Consider the following 21,043-nt stretch of genomic DNA (forward strand, 5'->3'; position numbering starts at 1 on the left):
ATATGCAGGAGTCTCTAAACATCATAGTGTTGGACCAGCGGAAGTGATTGCTTGAATTCATGCCATAGGTTAAGCTTTCTACCTCATTTGAGTTTAGCCATGTATTCAAGATAAATAGTGCCTCTAACTTCATTAACTGCCACTTACTCTGCTAGCCCAATCTCTATATCATGAAACCACCACACAATTAGGCACTCTTCAGCACAACTGTTTGCCTAGAGACCTGGGGAACGGGAAAGGAAGGGCTATGGCAGATGAAGAGATGCTGGACATGTGTCTGAGGCAGGGATGCATTCACAGGGTTTCCAGCCTACTAGCTGTTTTTAATCAGAATTTTATTAAGGACCATGTTGTGGGATTTGAAGTAGGAGCAGCACATATGTTCTAGTGCCTTTGTCACAATAAGGTCCAGAGGCACAAATTATTGTGCCCCTGGAAATGGCAATAATGGGAATCTTTATTAGAAATCAAAGGCATGGCATAAAGTTAAGGCGAGAACCTGGAAATTCTCCCCGTAGTCATCTGTAAGGGGAGATGTGCGAGGTTATCTTGCTGGGAGTTCTAAACACTGCTAAAACCAAACACTTGTCCACTTCATGGGACATTCCGCCATTCACAGTTCTTGAGCATCCGAATGACACATGCCTTGGAAGTGTTCTTGTGTCTTTGGAGCTAGAGAATCACTGGGCCCTGCTCTTACTTAAAATGAATCCCTTGTCTTAATTCTTTGCTTGAGTGAGTAACTACTTCACAGCTTTTCAGGGCCACAGCTCCCACGAGTGATTCTGGCAAAGGAATGAGCCTGGGATAAATTAAGTTTTCAGGCTGAAAATGAGCAAGGAAAAACTGAAGCAGTAACAGGAAATACTGGTTAATTAGGTCATTCACAGAATGGAAGTCTCTGCAGGAGACTAAAGTCTCCAGTGTTGGACTTTTGCCACTATTCAGTAGGAAGCAGTTGGGTAGCAGGGACTAGAGTGATCAAATTGACCTTTCTTAGAATTTGGAGAGTGACTGAGAAATGCGTAATGTCACATGGCAACTTCAGGGTAGGTTTTTTAACATCCTGTTCAAAAACTTCTCCTGCTACAACTTGTACCATCACGGCAGTAATGGACACGGCAGGATAAAACCACCTCTCTTGAGAGAATTTGAACAAAACTCTGTCCATTGGCTGTGGAAGATTGTGTGGTTGCAGTGAAATAGGAGATGGATACTTTAACTGAGGCTCTTGCAGAACTATACTGAAGGCTGCAGGAGAATCAAACTGACTGAACACAGCTTTCAATATGTCCTTAACAAAGAAGAAAATTCAAGTTGATGTAGTGACTGTACCAAGGCCTATTGTGAAAATGTTGAAAGAGGGAAGATGATATTGCTAGAACAAAGGCCCTTAGTCTGTGGGACGATAAACACCAAACCCACGATCCCATGAGCAGGGTAACCTGTCCCTAACTGATTTCCTTCCTGCATCTTCTGCTTGAAGGATGGGTTGCATGAATTTTTTCTTTAGAAAACCCTGTAAAATCTTAAGTCCCTCAAAATTTCTTCTTTTCTGGATATTAGAGTCCAAGATAATGGAAAAAAAGGATGCAGCCCTCATTTGCAATAACTTTCCCTATGCTGTGAAAACAAGCTGTGAATTATGACTTAAATGACTTATCCTATGATCCTTTTCATTCCTCCTCAGCTGAACAAAGTACAGCTGGTAATACCAAAATGTAGGCTAAAACTTGCTTCAGCAGCCACTGTCACAAAGCTCTTTAGAAAGTCTGCAGATTCTGAAATGAGCTTTTCTGACTCCAATTCATGACTTAAAATGGGTCATTTTTCAACAATATCTGGTTGTATAGAACCCGCTAGTTATGCAAGTGCTACAAGTGAAGATTTCAGTCACTCTTGGTAAGACAACTTGTGCTTGGATGAGCCCCAAGCTCCCTTTTTACAATGATATTAAGTCCAGATTCATTTTTAATGTTGAATTAATTCAAGGTGCACTGGGAATAACAATTGTTATTTTTAGAGGATTCTGGGATTGTTAACAGTAGCTTTCTCCTTTGAACTCTAATTTCCTAATTACTTTCCTCTTTAGTTAACAGAAGAACAAAACCCTACACAGCTGCATGGGAAATGCCTTTTAAGTTTTCATTAGTGAAAAGTTAGTGTCTAGTTTCTGGTTCTGAATGGTACATAGCAAAGAGATCTTTAGTCCTCAAGTTGTTGAGGCACAGGTGGACCATCTAGTTTGGAAGAGGGAGGGGCTCAGAAAGGAAAAGGTTCAGAACCTCTGCTCAAGATGACCCTAAATATTACGTAATGTTAATTGGCTATCTTGGGTTTGAGAGCAGGGCTGTCTTTGTCAGGTAGAACAAAAGCAGGTTTCAGCAAACATCCTGAAGTTAAAATAAAGCTTGTTTTAACCAATATGGGATATAGGTAATGCAGATAAATATAGCTATTTGCAACCTGCAATATTTATGATCAGGTACTACTGGGGCATAAGTTCTGGGGTTTGTATCTTATATCCCCTATCCTGCTACATCAGATTTCAAAGGGTGAACTGAGGCACTGAAATTTGGTATACCAGCAAGCACAAGTGCATTAAGGATTTTTAGCTGTTATTTGTGTGATGATAGAGCCTAGAAGCCAGGGTACTGTCCTGGCAAGCTCATATGAAGTAGGGTGACTGCTGCTGGGGCTGATTGATATTTGTACAATTGCTGCTTAATGCACACAGCTCCTTGCTGGCTATTTCTCCTCTCGTATACAGAGCTGCATGTACAGAAGCTGTCACTAACAGAGTTTCTAGGAAAGAAATGCTATTGCAGTGGCTACTCATAAGAGAGAACCCCCTTGGCTGGACAGATGGGGATACAATACCAAAACCAAACAATTATAGGTGTTCTATTTGCTGAAAGGAACTGAGGACACCAAGTAATGTGGTAATTGTGCATGTTTAACAGTAGTGATGCACGGTAAAGAGAACTCAGGGCTGGAACCAAGCTGGGCTCTAGGCCATAAGGTTACAAGAGTTAACCATCCATCCATCGGGGTAGATGTAGCCCTTGCTAGGAAAGGCAGAAAATGCACAAAAACCTGCCCACAGTGAAGGGCCAAATCTAGGCCTTCCTTAACTAAGACTGGCACTTTTAAATTGTCACAGTGCCCCACCAACTGCCTGGTGAACACTTGAGCCAAAGGTATCCAGTTACATTCTGTCCTGTTTTACACATTCTTACACCAGGGAGGTACATGTGATGTATGCTAGGGCTCAGCAAACAGTAAAGCATGTCTCCAAAGTGCACTGAAAATAGTCAGATGTGGGATTCATTACACAATAGCAATGAAGGTGCTGGCCCAGACAAGTGATTGGGATGAGGAAAAGCAGGGAGCCAAGTAGAAAGGATAGCAATGTTACAGCATGCTTGAAAGAACTATTCTTTCCCACATATGCAGCTCAGAAGAGCAGAAAGCAGGCTGGCCACTTACCATTCACATCCAGCATTACTGGCAGCTGTACAGCTTAGTAGAAAGCTCATGAGTCTGGACCTGCTCCCACCCCACCCCCCAACAAAATACACTCATTTTAGCAGACTGAGTATTTGAACTGTAACCTCCATTTGATAGGAGTCCAATGCTTTGTGTATGGTACTTCTGAAATCTGTACAGCATCTAACAGATCAACAGAGGCAGAGGTGCTACTGTAAAAAAAGTTTATTAAAAATAGTATGACCTTAACAGTGCTAGGTTAGAGAATCACAGAGGCAAATCCCAGACGTGTTCAGCATACAAAGAGCTGGATGCTGAAAAGTCACTGAAAATGAGGTCACAGTAATTAGCAAAACATTTTAATCTATTAGAATAGGGAAGGGGAGAAGGAATACAATTCCAATGTTTCTAGTTACTTTAAGTATGGAAATCAGGATCACTTTATGAATGAGACAGACCTGGGTCACTAACCACAAATGCCTTGCTCAAAGAAAGATTTCGTGAGTTCTTCCTGCAGGGCCCCACAAGGAAATCTACTTCTTTGGTGCAATGATGCCTTCAAGTTGGGCCTGAAAGACAAACAACTCATTAAGTCCAACTAGACTCAATCCACATCCCACTCCCCATTGCTGTAAGGTGACAGTTCATTATTTCCAGAACGAGGATGCTAGGAAATTACTGGAATACTCCAGGGGAACCAGGCCAGGATTTTCCTCCTGCTTATTTCATCCCTTACTCCATGTTTTATAAATTAGTTTGTTTCATTCTTGGTACAGACGTGTTGCATTATGAGAAGAAAACTAAAAGCTGGCCTTGGTTCCATTCAGTGAAAAACCCATTTTATAATGTAAAGTACTGAAAAGGAAATTAAATAAAAGTTGCTTAAAAAGTGGTTTGTTCTCTGATTTCAGGCTTTATTATGCTTGCTAAATTAAACATTTGGCTCTCGGGGTTTGGAATGCAAGCTCTGACTCAGAGACAAAAGTATCTGGGAACTGCAAATTTTTCAGTCACAGAGACAACTTGACGCCCAAGTCCTGGATAAAAGAACTTGTTACTAATACACAGGGAACTTGTACTGTGTGAAACTTACATCAACAAAAGAAGTGGTAGCAATTGTAAGTGTACAGCTCTTTATAAATACTTCTGGCTCAGGAAAGGAATATGGATTTGGTAGCAACATATTCTTGACCTAATGGCTACCTCATTCTGTGGCCTAAGACTCTGCAAGGTGGTCTGAAGCTAACAGATTATCTGAGGAAGTGTAAATGTGATGAAGTCAAAGATAAGGAAAGTAGCTCTGAGTGCTAAGTAAAGAGATTTAGATCTGGCCAGGAGGTTCTGGGTTGTTTTAAATAGACATTTTTACCACAAGCATGAGGTAACTTTTCAACAGCAAAGACATGTTATCCTGGGATCAGCTAACACAAACCCTGCTTTCGTCAAATTAAATATTTTTGGCCTGGAGAACCATCTTAATTGCCAAAACCAGGATGCTTTGGTTTAGAGTGAGAGTTATTCCTTCTGTCTCAAAGAGAACCAGACTGCTATGATCCACACACATCAACCAGCCCAGGATAGCCACAGGAAGAGTTATTTTGACATATTCTGGCTCCAGGAGAGAGCACTAGCAGACAACTGGAGAAGTACGACTAGTTACAATACAGTAGTTATGCTTTAATCTGATCCAAGCAAATGCTTCCTGCCTTAGGAACCCAGCTAGTAATGTGTCCCTGCCATTTACTATCTGTAATTCTGGTGCAAACAGAGGAGACAGACTGGAAGCTCTCAGAAAATGTAGTGCTATTGCCATCAAGTTCCCATGAGGATTATGATTCCAATGGAGCTGAAGACGTGGTTAGAAAAGACTAAAGGTTCACAGACTCAGCCCATGTGACAGGTTCAGATTCAAGTTTCTTCCAAACATTATTTTGCCCTCTAGTGGAAATATACACATTTACATGTGTAACAAAAGCACCTATCCAAAAGTTCTTCAACCAAGTCCCAGAGTTGCCTCGGACCTACAAGCAAGGTGTGAAGGTCAGCAAGTGGATAGGTAGAAGTAGTTATTGCCATGGTCTAGGTCAGACAGCACAGCTAGAGCTGTTTCCCAGTTGTTTACATTAGGTAAAATAGCTAGCACTCCTGTGACAAGTGCCACAGCCCATGAGGAAAGGAGGAGGAACCCACTCCCTCCCCCCGGCTACAGAGGTGAGACCAAACAACAAGTTAGTAGGATCCATTTTGAAGATGTAAGCCACAGACTAATATGAATGGATTTCTGTGCTCTTTTATAAGTTACCTCCCTAAAGCTAGGAAAGTTTACTATGTGTATCATTATAGAAGGGTTTGTTCCTGATAATCTGCGTCATTTATAAACCAAAGAAATAAGGTGGAATGTTTTAAATTTTTAGCTATTAAAAATCTACTTTCTGGGGTAGTTTCTAATTGCAGGTACACTGCTCACCCCCCACTCCACTCCAAGAGTATATGAATATTTTACAGCCTACTCTTTCAGTGATAGATAAGAGCCAATTACTGTTACCTGTTACTCACAGAAAACCCCAGACATGGATGGGAGAAAAGCCTCCATTGCACTGAAACCCAAAGGAGTTTTTGTCCTTTACTGCAATAGTTCATTTTCAACTGTCCCTTGTCGTAAGGGAGAGGATTCTAGTGTTTTCAGACCTACAGCAACAAAGGAATAATTTTGTCTTCCTTGTCTGTTTCTGTTTTGTACTTATGAGGCTTTAAAGATGAAACATTCTCAGATTCTTGGTGTCTTCTGCTGACAGCCAACTGTTCTAGAGTCAGGGCTACACAAAAAATTTGGTCCTTGAGCATCAGTCAGGTTTAAAGCACAAACGTGTTTTTAAAAAGTCCCTTAAATTCTGAAATCTAAAATGCCCCTGTGTCTAGGAAACAACTGCACTCATGCATTCAATAACTGATCAATTAACCAGCCATAAAAGATTTGGGGTCACTTGAACTAATGGCATTATTCCTCACCCTACGGAGCTGCAGGGAGCTTTGAGAATTTGCAACATTAATGCAAGTTAGAAAGGAATTAATACATGCACATATGGCCTTTTCATTAAGAGAACAAAATACTAAAGGAAAATTCATTTTCAGGTCTCATTATTTACAAAGTTGTTTTCCTACTAAGACACTGCAGTCAGGGTTCTTTACTAACCTTCAACTGCTGATTAGTTCGTTTCAAGAACTGCACCTCTTCACCATGTTTCTTCTCCTCTACCTGCCGCCTTTCACTTTCACGTTTTTCAATTGCTTCGCATTTAGCTTTCTGCTCATTTACTTGTCTTTCCAAATCTCGTTTTTCATCTTCTAACTCTGCAATCTTTTAAAGAATATAGACATGCCTGACATTCATTGCTATGTTTTTCAAATACAATGAAGATATAAGTTATGCATTTTACAGTCTTTGAAGAATAAAAAAAATAATAGCAGCCCATTTATCCATTAAAAAGCAGCCTCGGGGAATCAGCAAGATGTGTGTTTTGATGATCTTTACTGCCACCCAGTGGAACTAGAAAATTAGAAAAAAAAAAAATCTAAGCAGCATATTTTGAATGAGTTTATTGATGAAATCAGAAAATGACTCAAATGTAAGTACTGGAGCTGAGTGAAAAATGGTGAAGGTTTTGTTTTGCTAATTCTGTCTGCAAAAAATTGTCAATGCTCTAATAGATATGTGAGAAAATATGATCTACTGAGTCAGCACGGGGAAGATAAAAGAGACATTTGTGTACCAGATCACAGGTACATTATGATGTTAACAGTCCTACTTACTCTCTTTTCCATGTCAGATTTGCCCTGCTCAGCCTGTAATGCCTTCCTCATACCAAAGGCAACACTGCTCTCATACAGTGTCTGATAGGCGGCGATGGTCATTCGGATTTCATCTCTGACTCGAAGCAGCAACAGTCCCCGCTCTGCACAGTTAATCGTAACCTCACGGATAAGTTCATCTTCAAATAAAAAGGGCATAACAGTAAAGAGAGAGGGAAAATGTTGTACGTGGGTTCAAGACAAACACTTTGACATGGGCCAGTGTGCCTAGCAAGGTAGTTATGGCCATGACATCTGAGGTGTTCAAGGCCAGGCAGTGTAGACCTGAAGCTTCCTATTGCTAAGGAATTAACAAATCAATTATATTAATAAGAATTCTCTCTAAATCAGTGGCTGGTGTCTTCCTCCAGCCTCTGGGGTTGGTCTGTAACAGCTGGAGGACTAGCATAGTGTCACCATGATGTTTAATAATTTAAAGATGAATTAATCTAGTTATTGGAGTATGATCTAAGTGTGGTTGGATGAATCTTTCCCTCCCATGCAAATATGCAACAAATCCCAGCTTACTGTTCAATGCCCTGTTGCCACAGTAACACCTCCTCAGTGTCAGTTTGTATATAGACTTTTAAAAAAAATATTGTTCTGTATACAAGCTTACACTAAGAGGAAGCACTCCTGCAGCAACTGGGCTTCACCTATACGTGGTAGTTAGAGATGCTAGAGTGACAGACTGGGCAGCCTCAAGAGGGCAAGTACAGTACGTTTAATAACAGTGCAAGCTTCCCACATGCACTGTCTCCTGCCAGTGTGCCTCAGCCCTGCCCTGTAGGGACTCATTAAGGCTGAAAGAGGAAAGTGTGTGTCCATTCTGACTTTGGGTTCTTTGCTGAGACTTCACACAGGGGCCTACTTGTGTTAATTCTGATGTGGACCTCTGCACCAGGAACTGAATTGAGATCAACAGGTCCTCAAACAGGCATGGGATGGTAATGACACTCATTCCCTATTAACCAGGGTGGATTGGAACCCATACACCTTACATGAAAGTATCTTTTTCCCATTCCCTATGTCCTGAGCTATTCAGAAACTTTAGGTGTTTTAGTATCATTCAAATAAGTGTTTTGTTACGGTTTCTGGGACCTGGATGTTTTCACTAACCAAAGCACTGTGAGTAGAGTTCCCTGCGGACAGGACAAATCCCAGTTTCTCGAGCCTGTCTTTGCTGTAGTTTGAGATCCAGCTCTTCCTGCAGATGAACTACATCCATTCGGGTACTGGGAGTGGTGGACACCTGCTGAATCCATAACTGATTGTCTTCCACCCATTCTCTGCATCACAAAAGCAGCACAGATGAGTTTGTTAGCCATATTCATTGTCTTCATCATAGCTTCACTGCCAATAAAAGCATTGTCTGCTATCAGCAACAACCTAGGAGCTGCCCCAGATAAGGTTTAATCAAGCATATGCTTAAGCACTGATTTCCACCACAAACTGAAAGAATCCCATTTTTTTTTTTTGTTCACAGAAGTGTGCAATACAAGCATTCTCTCTACCCTCCATAGTCAGTACAATTGAGAGAATGTCAGCACAGCTTGTCCTGATCCCTAAACAAATACTTCCTTTGCATCTTTCATTATCCCCACTGAACTAGCATTTCAACAACAGAGGGAGCGACAGCATTTTACACATGTACGGAGCAAGGCAGGAACTTTTAGCTACACAACGCTTGGATGACAGCAAACATGGCTAACTGCACATTACATGACCATCAAGCAAGACACAGGACTTAAAAAGGCTTGGGGACTGCTGCTTTGTGTCTAATACAGCAATGTCAGGAAATTTTTTTTATTACTTTTAAAACTGATGTTTAATTCATCAGGGGCATTTGCTACCTCAATACGTCATTGAGGAAAGCATCTTTGTCAGATTCAGAAAGAGCCAATATTGATACAAATTAGACAACTCATCACCCAGCACAAATAACCAGGTATTAAATGGGCCACATTCATTGACAGGCACAAACATTTCATTTAGCTAGAAATCCATCCTGTACTTTCTCCCCAACACCATTTTGTGGCATTCACTGAATCCCAACTTCCTTCGCCCTCCATGTTAGAATTTTACATTGCTGACTCCTCCTGGGATCCTAGGACCATGGTGAAAGGGGGAAAGACAGTTTCTTACCTCGGTGGCAGGATTGCGTTTAAGATTTCTTCTGCCTGTTTTGTTGGATCTACAGCTGTAGGAGTTGTCTTGGGTTTTGGAGGTGGTGGCACAGGTCCTGTTGACACAGGCTGCTGAGGACTCACTTTCAAAGAACGCGCCTGCAAATGAGAAACATCCTGGGATTATACAGGCAGGGTGCACATTCCAGCAATAATGTGTGGGGAAGCAGACCCAGAGAGACACTGGGGCAGAGAAGACCACTGATCCCACAAGGGAAGCCAACCTCCCCCTCATCCTCCGCTACCCCCACTCCTTCCTGCCCATTCCCCCATTCACACACCCCTCTCCCACATGTTAGAGGATCTATGCAAGTCAGGAGAAAAGAGAAAGCCCTTCCCCACAAAGACTGTCAGCACACTTGGGGAAGGAAAAGCAGGCTCTTCATGGCCCTTTAAGGACTTCTCTCACAAACACACACAGCCTCCCTATGTCCCCGTCTCATACACACACCCCCAACAGGATCACCCCTAGAGTCCCTGTCTCAGGCCTTTCACATGCTCCATCCTTTACATCCCTCTCTGCCCCCACCGCACCCTCATCCCATGTAACCCCAGCTCAACCCTGACTCCTCCGCCCACTCCCTCCCCACATCCCCACAGCTCAGTCCCCCCCGCATACCCTCTCCATGTACCTCCAGCTCAACCCTGACCCCCTCCCGACCCCCACCACTGGTCAGCTCTCCCTGCCCCCCCCACATCTCTCCCCACATACCCGCAGCTCAGCCCTCCCTGCCCCCCGCCCCCTCTCCTCATGTACCCCAGCTCAACCCTGACCCCCCTCCCACCCCATCCCCACAGCTCAGCCCTCCCCGCACCCCCTCCCCATGTACCCCCAGCTCAACGCTGACCCCCTTCCAACCCCCTCTCCACTGGTCAACCCTCCCTGCCCCCCACATCCCTCCCCATCTACCCCCAGCTCTGCCCCCCTGCACCCTCTCCCCGTGTACCCCCAGCTCAACCCTGACCCCCCCATGCACCCCTCCCCACAGCTCAGCCCTCCCTGCCCCCCCACATCCCTCCCCGCACCCTCTCCCCATGTACCCCCAGCTCACCCCTGACCCTCCACAGCTCAGCCCTCCCCGCCCCCCCACATCCCTCCCCGCACCCTCTCCCCATGTACCCCCAGCTCACCCCTGCCCCCCTCCCCACAGCTCAGCCCTCCCTGCCCCCCCCACATTCCTCCCCGCACCCTCTCATGTACCCCCAGCTCACCCCTGACCCTCCACAGCTCAGCCCTCCCTGCCCCCCCACATCCCTTCCCGCACCCTCTCCCCATGTACCCCCAGCTCACCCCTGACCCCCTCCCCACAGCTCAGCCCTCCCTGCCCCCCCCCACATTCCTCCCCACACCCTCTCCCCATGTACCCCCAGCTCACTCCGACCCCCCTCCCCACAGCTCAGCCCTCCCTGCCCCCCACATCCCTCCCCGCACCCTCTCCCCATGTACCCCCAGCTCACCCCTGACCCCCTCCCCACAGCTCAGCCCTCCCCGCCCCCCCACATCCCTCCCCGCACCCTCTCCCCATGTGCCCCCAGCTCACCCCGACCCCCTCCCCACAGCTCAGCCCTCCCTGCCCCCCCACATTCCTCCCCACACCCTCTCCCCATGTACCCCCAGCTCACCCCTGACCCCCTCCTCACAGCTCAGCCCTCCCTGCCCCCCCACATTCCTCCCCGCACCCTCTCCCCATGTACCCCCAGCTCACCCCGACCCTCCACAGCTCAGCCCTCCCTGCCCCCCACACATCCCTCCCCGCACCCTCTCCCCATGTACCCCCAGCTCACCCCGACCCCCTCCCCACAGCTCAGCCCTCCCTGCCCCCCTACATTCCTCCCCACACCCTCTCCCCATGTACCCCCAGCTCACCCCTGACCCTCCACAGCTCAGCCCTCCCCGCCCCCCCCCACATCCCTCCCCGCACCCTCCCCATGTACCCCCAGCTCACCCCGACCCCCTCCCCACAGCTCAGCCCTCCCTGCCCCCCCACATTCCTCCCCGCACCCTCTCCCCATGTACCCCCAGCTCACCCCTGCCCCCCTCCCCACAGCTCAGCCCTCCCTGCCCCCCCACATTCCTCCCCGCACCCTCTCCCCATGTACCCCCAGCTCACCCCTGACCCCCTCCCCACAGCTCAGCCCTCCCTGCCCCCCTACATTCCTCCCCACACCCTCTCCCCATGTACCCCCAGCTCACCCCTGACCCCCTCCCCACAGCTCAGCCCTCCCTGCCCCCCTACATTCCTCCCCGCACCCTCTCCCCATGTACCCCCAGCTCACCCCGACCCCCTCCCCACAGCTCAGCCCTCCCTGCCCCCCTACATTCCTCCCCGCACCCTCTCCCCATGTACCCCCAGCTCACCCCGACCCCCTCCCCACAGCTCAGCCCTCCCTGCCCCCCCCACATTCCTCCCCACACCCTCTCCCCATGTACCCCCAGCTCACCCCGACCCCCTCCCCACAGCTCAGCCCTCCCTGCCCCCCCACATTCCTCCCCACACCCTCTCCCCATGTACCCCCAGCTCACCCCGACCCCCTCCCCACAGCTCAGCCCTCCCCTCCCCCCCCACGTCCCTCCCCACACCCTCTCCCCATGTACCCCCAGCTCACCCCTGACCCCCTCCCCGCCCCCAGCGGCTCCCCTCAATATCCCCGTTCGCCCTCCTCCAGCGCCGCCCGCACCCCTTCACCTTCGGGGAGCGCTTCTCCGGGTTGCGGCTCACCAGCACCGGGTTCTCGTAGCGGAGCAGCGAGTCCGCCGGGGGGATCATGGCGGCGCGGAGGCAAACATTGTCCCCCTGACCTGTGTACCGTCACCGTGGCAACAACGAGCCGAGCCGCGCCGCGCCCGAGCGTCATGACGTCACACCCCGCCCTCGGGAGCGGCAAAGGCAGGAAGATGCATGTGCAAGAAATGAGATACTGGCTGGGCGCGCATGCGCCGTGCGTGCGGAAGGTAGACGATGGCACCTGGGCATGCGCAGAGTCTACAGCGTCTCGGCTAGTCCCTCAGAAGTGAGCGAGAACAGGGCGGGCTCCCGCAGAGCGCCGGAACGCGCTGTCCTAAAGCACTCTCCGTAGTTCTGGGCGACTTACGGCACTGGGCATGCTCAGTACATCTGCTGAAGCCATAAGAGTCTGCGGATGCGCTTGGCAGGGGCTGACAGGGGGGTGGCCAGGCAGCTGGCGGCAGCATTAGGCGAAGGGCTAAAGGGAGGCGCAGTGGCGCCCAGGAGCGAGGCGCTGGTAGAGGGGTCAGATACACCAAGCGGATCAGGGCTTTACAGCCGCCTAACGCCCTGCATTCCCCCCCCCCGCCCGTGCAAATCAGGCGGTGGCAGGGGCGGACTCCCCGCCCCTCAGCCCGTTGCCGGGCGGGTCCCTTGGCCCGAGAGCCGCCCTAGCAAGGCCGGGCCCGCTGGCAGGAGTGCTCCCGGCGGGCAGTGCGCGCTTGCCCCGGAAGCGGAAGTGAACCTAGGCGGAGTCGCTCTTCCGGTTTGCGTGTGAGCGGAGGCTTTGCGCAGCTGGGGACTTGCGGCCGCGGCCATGGAAGAGGCCGAGACCGAGCGCCGGCGGCGGAAGCGGCGGCGGCAGCAGGAGCAACAGGAAGTGGCGGAGAAGCGGAGCCCCCGGCGCTCCCGCTCCGCCCGGGGCAGCCAGTCCCCCCCTGCCGAGCGGGAGCAGGGCCCGGCCCGGCCGGGCCGCAGCAGGTACCGGCCGCCAGCGCTTGCGCTTACCCCGCTGCTTCTAGTGGGGAGACTCAGCTCAGCCTCCCGGGCGGGCCCTGGGGCTCCGCTGGACGCCTTGTGCTGGGGGGACCCCGTGCCCCCTGGGGAGAGCCCACCAATCCCTCCCCGCCCCCGCCGAGATCCCCCCACTTCCTCCTGTAAGGCCAATTCATCTCCCCCACCCCCAAATACACACAGTGGGGAGACTCCTTCCCTTCACCATCCCAGCCTCCCACGACACAATACAGTGCAGTGGTAGCTGTAGGGTAAGGTTAAATTATCATGTGCATTTTGCACAGACTCTTTTCCTTTTCTTTTTTTCTTGGGGACTGTGGACCCAACAAATCATTTTTTTAATATTTAAAGGTCACCAGCAAAAAGAAAGAACAAGTCCTCTGCTAAAAGAAGCAAGTCTCCTCGAAGTAAAAGAAGTAGAAGCCCTCATCATATTGTAGTCAAAGTAAAGCAGGTAATTTACTGGATATTAAACACTAAGGCCCCAGTCTTGAAAATTACTCAATGGGACTAACCTCCTTGAAGGCAGTGAGGGTCAGTGAAACCACAGTTGTCTGCATGGAGTAAATGTGGGAACCGGGTCTAAATGGGGTTATGTGACCAATTTATCACTTGGTTACCCCAATATTTTTTATCAGTTATTGTAATTTGTACATTTAGGAACATATATTTAATTCTTAAAAATGAACAAATTATAACTACTGCTGATTTTGCTGTAAATGGTTAAGTATCCACAGGAATTAGCTGTTTTTGATTTAGTAAGAGTGTCAGGACTTTGTCATGGTACATTTTACCCTGCAAGCTGTTCCATTTGCACAGAGTGCTGTTGATTACAGTTTTGTTACTCCCAGGCCATTAACTACTTTCTCTTTCAAAATTTGTTCCAAGACCTTGCATACAAGTAAGGTCAAAATAACAGGTCTGTAGTTTCACAGATCACTTTCTTTTTTGCCTTTCTAAAAAATGGTACTATATTAACAATTTTCCAGTCATAGCTTATGCCCCTTCTTTAGGGATTCATTACAAATGCTTGCTATTAGCCTTGTAGTTTCATGTGCCAGTTCCTTTAATATTATTGGATGAAGATTACCCTGGCCTCCCAGATTGGTCCCATTAAACTGTTTGAGTTTGACTTCCATCTTGGATGTGGTAATTTGTACTTCCATATCTTCATTTCCTTAGCCATCCTGTCTCTTCCACACAGTAGGATGATGTCAAATATGCTTGTTTCTCTAAAAGAGTTGCCTGCCTGAATGTTCTGTTACTTCTGTCTCTTGCTGACTAAGGCTATATCTACATTAGAAGCTGTACATCGCACAGCTGTACCAATGCAACCACTGTAAGATCTCTCATTAGATGTCTTCAAGTCCCCAGGGCCTGATGAAATGCATCCTAGAATACTTGAGGAGCTGACTGGGGAGATCTGAGCCATTAGTGATTATCTTTGAGAAGTCATGGAAGATGAGAGAGATTCCAGAAGACTGGAAACGAGCAAATATAGTGCCCATCTATAAAAAGGGAGATAAGGACAACCCAGGGAATTATAGACTAGTCAGCTTAACTTCTGCACCTGGAAAGATAATGGAGCAAATAACTAAGCAATCAGTTTGCAAACATCTAGAAGATAATAAGGTGATAAGTAATAGCACGGATTTGTCAAAATCAAATCATGTCAAACCAACCTGGTAGCTTTCTTTGACGGGTAACAAGCCTTGTGGAAAGTGGGGAAGCGGTAGATGTGGTATGTCTTGATTTTAGTAAAGCTTTTGATACTATCCCACATGGCCTTCTCATAACAAACTAGGGAAATGCAACCTAGATGGAGCTACATTCAGGTGGGTGGAAAACCTTTCCCAGAGAGTAATTATCAGTGGTTCACAGTCATGCTGGAAGGGCATAACAAGTGGGGTCCCACAGGGATCAGTTCTGGGTCCAGTTCTGTTCAATATCTTCATCCATTATTTAAATAATGGCATACAGAGTACGCTTATAAAGTTTGCGGACGATACCAACCCTGGATGGAGTGGCGGGTTTGCAAGTGTTTGGAGGATAGGATTAAAATTCAAAATGATCTGGACAAACTGGAGAAATGGACTGAAGTAAATAGGATGAAATTCAATAAGGACAAATGCAAAGTACTCCACTTAGGAAGGAACAATCAGTTGCACACATACAAAATGGGAAATGACTGTCTAGGAAGGAGTACTGTGGAAAGGGATCCGGGGGTCATAGTGGACCACAAGCTAAATATGAGTCAACAGTGTAACGCTGTTGCAAAAAAAGTGAACATCATTCTGGGATGTATTAGCAGGAGTGTTGTAAGCAAGACATGAGAAGTAATTCTTTCCGGTCTACTCTGCTCTGATTAGGCCTCAGCTGGAGTAATGTGTCCACTTCTGGGCGCCACATTTCAGGAAGAATGTGGACAAATTGGATAGAGGCCAGAGAAGAGTGACAAAAATGATTAAAGGTCTAGAAAAGATGACCTGTGAGGGAAGATTGAAAAAAAATGGATTTGTTTAGTCTGGAAAAGAGAAGACTGAGAGGCAACATAACAATTTTCAAGTATGTACAAGGTTGTTACAAGGAGGAGCAAGAAAAATTGTTTTTCTTAACCTATGGGGATAGAATAAGAAGCAGTGGGTTTAAACTGCAGCAAGGCAGATTTAAGTTGGACATTAGGAAAAACTTCCTAACTGTCAGGGTGGTTAAGCACTGGAATAAATTGCCATGGGAGGCTGTAGAATTGGGGATTTTTAAGAGCAGGTTAGGAAATTACCTGTCAGGAATGGTCTAGATAATACCTAGTCTTGCCATGAGTGCAGGAGACTGGACTGGATGACCTCTTGTTCTATGATTCTGTGTAGTCAGCAGCTTTATGAGGATGGAAGAGAGCTGTCCTGTCAACATAATTAAACCACCCCTAATGAGCGATGGTAGCTTTGTCAGCAGGAGTAGCTCTCCAGCTGCCACTTATGCCGGCGAAACTTACGTTGCTCAAGGGGATGGGTTTTTTTTTTCCACACCCCTGAGCGACGTAAGTTTTGCTGACGTAAGTTGTAGTATAGACAGGGCCTAAATCTTTAACATAAAAATTAGTTATAGTCAGGGATTATTTTTCCAACTTTAATATGCAAGAGCACTATACAAGAGAGTTACTCATATATGTGGTTCATGGTACCCTTCTTGGGGAAACAGAGAACCAAGATATGGGATGTTGGTAAGTGAGATAAACCATGAGAGGACTCTTACAGAGAGGGTTGCATAATGGAATGACTGGAAAACTGTGGCTGTTGAGTTCAGGCAGGGAATAAGCAGGCAAAGCAGAAGAATTCTGAGGGAAGAAGGATTTAACGTTTATGCAAGTATCAATAGTACCGAAACGTGCAGAAAACTGAATAGATAAAATATTAGGAAACTTTATTCTACACATTGGTCTGTGAAATGTCAGCAGTGGAGCAGTCATTTGGAAGCTTGATTTAAGTGGTATTTTTCCATGTGTGGAAGTGACCAAACTGTTAGAGCATAGAAAATATCAAATATTTTAATTTAATTTTTAGATTGTAAACTTTCCAGGCCAAGGATTATCTTCTGTCTGTACAGGACCTAGCATAATCCTCAGTGGGGCATTTGGCGTGCTACCATAATATAAATGTTTATAATAATTAAGCTAAGAAGCCAAATATTAGTAAATTATAGGTAACTCAAGAACCTCTACTTTTTAGAATAAAGTAACTGAAAACTGATTCTGCTTATATTTATCTTACAAAACATGAGTTCATGGTCACATATTCCCTGAACAGTCAGTCATCTCATCAACCCCTAATTCAGTGCAGGGAATGCAGTTCTGCGTTCTCTTCTGGAGCTAATTTTATTTACTGTAACTCAGAGACCTAAACATGGGTCTTAGCAGGTGAATGAGGAATTCATTTTCATCCACTTTTTAAAAACCTGTATACTTGATGATTGAGTTTTGTTCTGTAGTCTCATATTAAATTCAAATTTTCAAGACCAAATAAAATTCCCTGTGTGTTTTATCTTTAATTCTAAATAGATCACTGTAAGGTTTTCTTTGTTACAGGAGCGAGATGACCATTCCCGGAGAGGACATGAGGAACGACAGCACAGAGATCAATCAGAGCAAGAACACAGACGAGATAGAAATGGTGACAGAGACAGACACAGAGATCATTCAAAGAGAAGGAAAAATCCCAGTGCAAGGCCAGGAGGTCGAGGGTATGAAAGAGAGAGGGATGTCCAAAATCTCCATGAGCAGCAAGTGGAGAGGGAATTTTATAATGAGAGAAGACATGAGCATCGCCAGAAGAATGAAGCAAGCAGTGGTGATGAGATTCTGGACCTTGTTAAACTTGATGGTGAAAATAAAGACAAAGATCCATCAAATAAGGAGAAACCAAGTTTTGAACTTTCTGGTGCACTCCTAGAGGATTCAAACACATTCCGAGGTGTTGTGATTAAATATAGTGAGCCCCCGGAAGCTCGGATTCCAAAGAAACGATGGCGTCTCTACCCTTTTAAGAATGATGAGGTTCTCCCAGTCATGTACATTCACAGACAGAGTGCTTACCTGCTGGGCAGGCACCGAAGAATCGCAGATATTCCTATTGACCACCCCTCTTGCTCCAAACAGCATGCTGTGTTTCAGTATCGGTAAGTGTTACTCACTGTGCCTTGCCCAGGAAACCGCATTGTAGTGGAGGCTAGAAGTGAATAGTATGTTGGGTATTCAAAACCCTCTGAAAACTAGTAAATCTCTCTAAATTTATCTTCCATTTCAGAATTAGCCAGTTTTTATGTACAACAGCTGCGTATCCTTTTAGTGGTAATCAAAATTACCTTTGATTCCTCACATCTAAACAGAAGCAGCCTTTAAGTAAGGCAAAGAGTACAGCAGTATTCGCAATAGAATTAGACATCTGTTGGAAACGGGGTAACACTTGCAGTCATGCTTGATAGGTTAAAGGTTAAAAGAAGCATTGCCAGATTGGCCCAACACAATATGGAGTGCTGGCTTTCCTTGGAAGCAGCAGGGATTGCCCACCACTGGAGGCAGAGGAGGTGTTTGACAGAATTCTCTTCTGGTTTAACAATTTGTATGTTACTAATCTTGATCTTTTTAATGTTTAAAACATGGCATAGGCTTTCATTTATCTTCAGCTCATGGTGAGAAATTTTTAGGCAGGCTGAGTGCCTCACATCTTTTCAGAGACTTAACTTTCTGTATTTAATGAGATTTTTTGGAAATTGCGGTATTAGCTATCTTGAGGTTATTCTGAAATATCCATCTCCGTTTTTATTAACAGCATGAAGTGGCTGTTTATACTTCTTCCATTATGGTTTAAAGGTTGTTTTTGTTCTTGCCAGGCTTGTGGAGTACACCCGTGCCGATGGTACAGTTGGCCGCAGAGTCAAGCCTTACATCATTGACCTTGGCTCTGGCAATGGTACTTTCCTAAATAACCAACGGATTGAACCTCAACGTTACTACGAATTGAAAGAAAAGGATGTGCTGAAGTTTGGATTTAGCAGCAGGGAGTATGTCCTTCTCCACGAATCTTCAGATACATCTGAGGTGGACAGGAAACCAGATGAGGAGGAGGAAGAGGAGGAGGAAGAGTCAGACAGTTAACAGATCAGAAAGAGACTTCAAAGATCTTCTTTCAATAGAACTTGAATCTGGATATGAATGTTGGAGCATCACAGCACTGATGCCTCTTATTGCCTTAAAGTCTTTGCTCTGTTGCTGATCAGCTCTCACTTTAGTTTATTTTGGGAAACTCCTGACTTACTCATCTCCTTTGTAGTTTTGAAACTCATCAGGAAATACAGCCTTTGCTTTAAGAGGATTCTCCCTAATAAAAAGAAGAAAAAAAAATAGAAGGCACCTGGAAGTGAGAGTTCCAGTAATGGAGCTCTTCATAAGATGTAAAAATAAATATGTACGGTTGTACTTAAAGGATATGGAACAAAATAGGCATTTTTAAAAAAAACATGGCTTTGCAAACTGTTTTGTTTACAATCCTTTGAAATTGCTCCTTTATTCTTAACTAGAATCTTAGTTACAGTGAACATGATCTGATGTTTTGTAGTGTCCAATTATTTGATGTGATTTGCTGAACCGTACACCCAAAGCAAACAACTCACTAAGTGGAGGAATTGACTGAGTTTGTTCCATTGAAAAGGAAGATATGCTACAAATTTTCTGTTTATATTCATATGATTTGGGTAGGCAGTTTGCATTGAAATGATTTTTCAGGGAAGGACATTTCACCGGAATACCTTGTAATTTATAGGCAGTGTAGCTTGAAATGAAAGAGAATGCTTCATGGGACCTTAAGTTATAATAGTGTGGCTTGCTGTCAAAGGCTGTGTGCACTCAATATGTTGTAAATGTTTGCAGACATTGCCTCTGGATACTGATTTTTGTTCAAATTTGAAGCTAGTTTTTTTGTTGTTTTGACACCACTCTGTCCCATGAATCATTGCACATAATTTCTGCATTTAATTATATGTTACAATCAAAAAGAAAAATATCCAATGTTTTAACCATAATTTGCACTATTATAATTTTTTAAGTTTAGTTTATGGAAAATATACTGTCATGTCTAAAATACTTTTTCACCTGCATGTAACAGAAAACAGTCAATACTTTATAATTGTGAAAAGTTTGTTTCAGAGAAACATTTTCAAAACATGGAACTATTTAGATTTGCATATATTCAGACATCTTCCTTCTGAGTTTTACCTTGACACAAGAAATGTAACTTATTTCACTTTGATTACTAATTTTCCCTTGCATTTGTGATTTATGGGCACATACTGTCTTGTGTGTATATACGTAAGTTGTATATTATATACACACACAACTAAAGTTTATTGTGTAAATAATGGGTGTAAAAGCGGGTTTTCAAACAGTAGGCATAAGAAGAATATGCTTTGGATAGCAGACTGTCCTTTATATGTACTCTGGGGTTTTTAAATAAAGAATTTATAAATTTAGCCCTAGCTGCCTTTAGTTGTAACATTTTTCTAGTGTCCAGTTTGGTTTTGCTTTATATTCTCTGAAATAGATACTATATATATATTTATAATAAAAACCCACAAATACAAAAAGATAGGGTGGGGACGATTCTAATATTGAGAGTATAAATTGTTTAGAATGCTGTAATACATTCAGCAAGGAAAGGCTAGATAGGTGAAACATAGGTAATTCTAGAATTGTATTACAGTTGCTAATTCATTACTTTTTATTTTTTGTTAATACTATAGTACTACTTTATTTTGTCATAAAAAGCAGGAGTTCCAGTCATAGGATGAAATCTCTCATCTTTACAAATGGCATTAATGTGGTTTCATGGCTCAGTGGCAGATCTCCATGTGTACACTTGAAGATTATGTTGTGTGTTTGCTTTAAAATCAGAGTGATCAGATGTAATTCAAACCAGCGCTGAGTATACTTCTCACAGAGCTGAGCACTCTCTCTTTTCTACCAGCAGCACGCCAGCCATCCTAGTTTTTGATGTCTGTGTGCCACCTGTGCTGTTGCATGTTTATTTTGTAATCTGCATGTACACCCATCAGGAACTGAGGTCACCAAAGACTCCAGCTAGGTGATTTTATGTTCTTCTCTGGCAGATCCTATCTGTACAGTCTTAAAAATGCAGTGAGTTTGTTTTGAAAGTGAGAGGGGTGCATATGGCTCAAACCAGAGCTGTGTGCACATCTGCTATTGCTGGGCAATGCCTGAAACCCTTGCGT

The 21,043-nt window shown here is 45.1% G+C and overlaps 2 protein-coding genes across 2 annotated transcripts; one reads left to right on the forward strand and one right to left on the reverse strand.

Moving 5' to 3' along the window:
• Nucleotides 1-3,699: 3,699 nt before the first annotated feature.
• DNALI1 (dynein axonemal light intermediate chain 1) lies at nt 3,700-12,604 on the reverse strand. The gene is made up of 6 exons (XM_050932144.1): nt 12,212-12,604; nt 9,484-9,623; nt 8,458-8,627; nt 7,300-7,478; nt 6,683-6,847; nt 3,700-4,058 (listed from the first exon to the last, which is right to left on the reverse strand). Exons 1-6 carry the CDS (start codon nt 12,290-12,292, stop codon nt 4,023-4,025), a joined length of 771 nt encoding a protein of 256 aa, XP_050788101.1. The 5' UTR covers nt 12,293-12,604; the 3' UTR covers nt 3,700-4,022.
• Nucleotides 12,605-13,053: 449 nt separating this feature from the next.
• SNIP1 (Smad nuclear interacting protein 1) lies at nt 13,054-20,284 on the forward strand. Its single transcript, XM_050932131.1, has 4 exons — nt 13,054-13,231; nt 13,616-13,718; nt 17,346-17,935; nt 18,650-20,284. Exons 1-4 carry the CDS (start codon nt 13,068-13,070, stop codon nt 18,912-18,914), a joined length of 1,122 nt encoding a protein of 373 aa, XP_050788088.1. The 5' UTR covers nt 13,054-13,067; the 3' UTR covers nt 18,915-20,284.
• The last annotated feature ends 759 nt before the right edge of the window (nt 20,285-21,043 follow it).

The sequence above is a fragment of the Gopherus flavomarginatus genome, chromosome 22, assembly GCF_025201925.1.
Source record: "Gopherus flavomarginatus isolate rGopFla2 chromosome 22, rGopFla2.mat.asm, whole genome shotgun sequence".
Taxonomy (NCBI): Eukaryota; Metazoa; Chordata; order Testudines; family Testudinidae; genus Gopherus; species Gopherus flavomarginatus.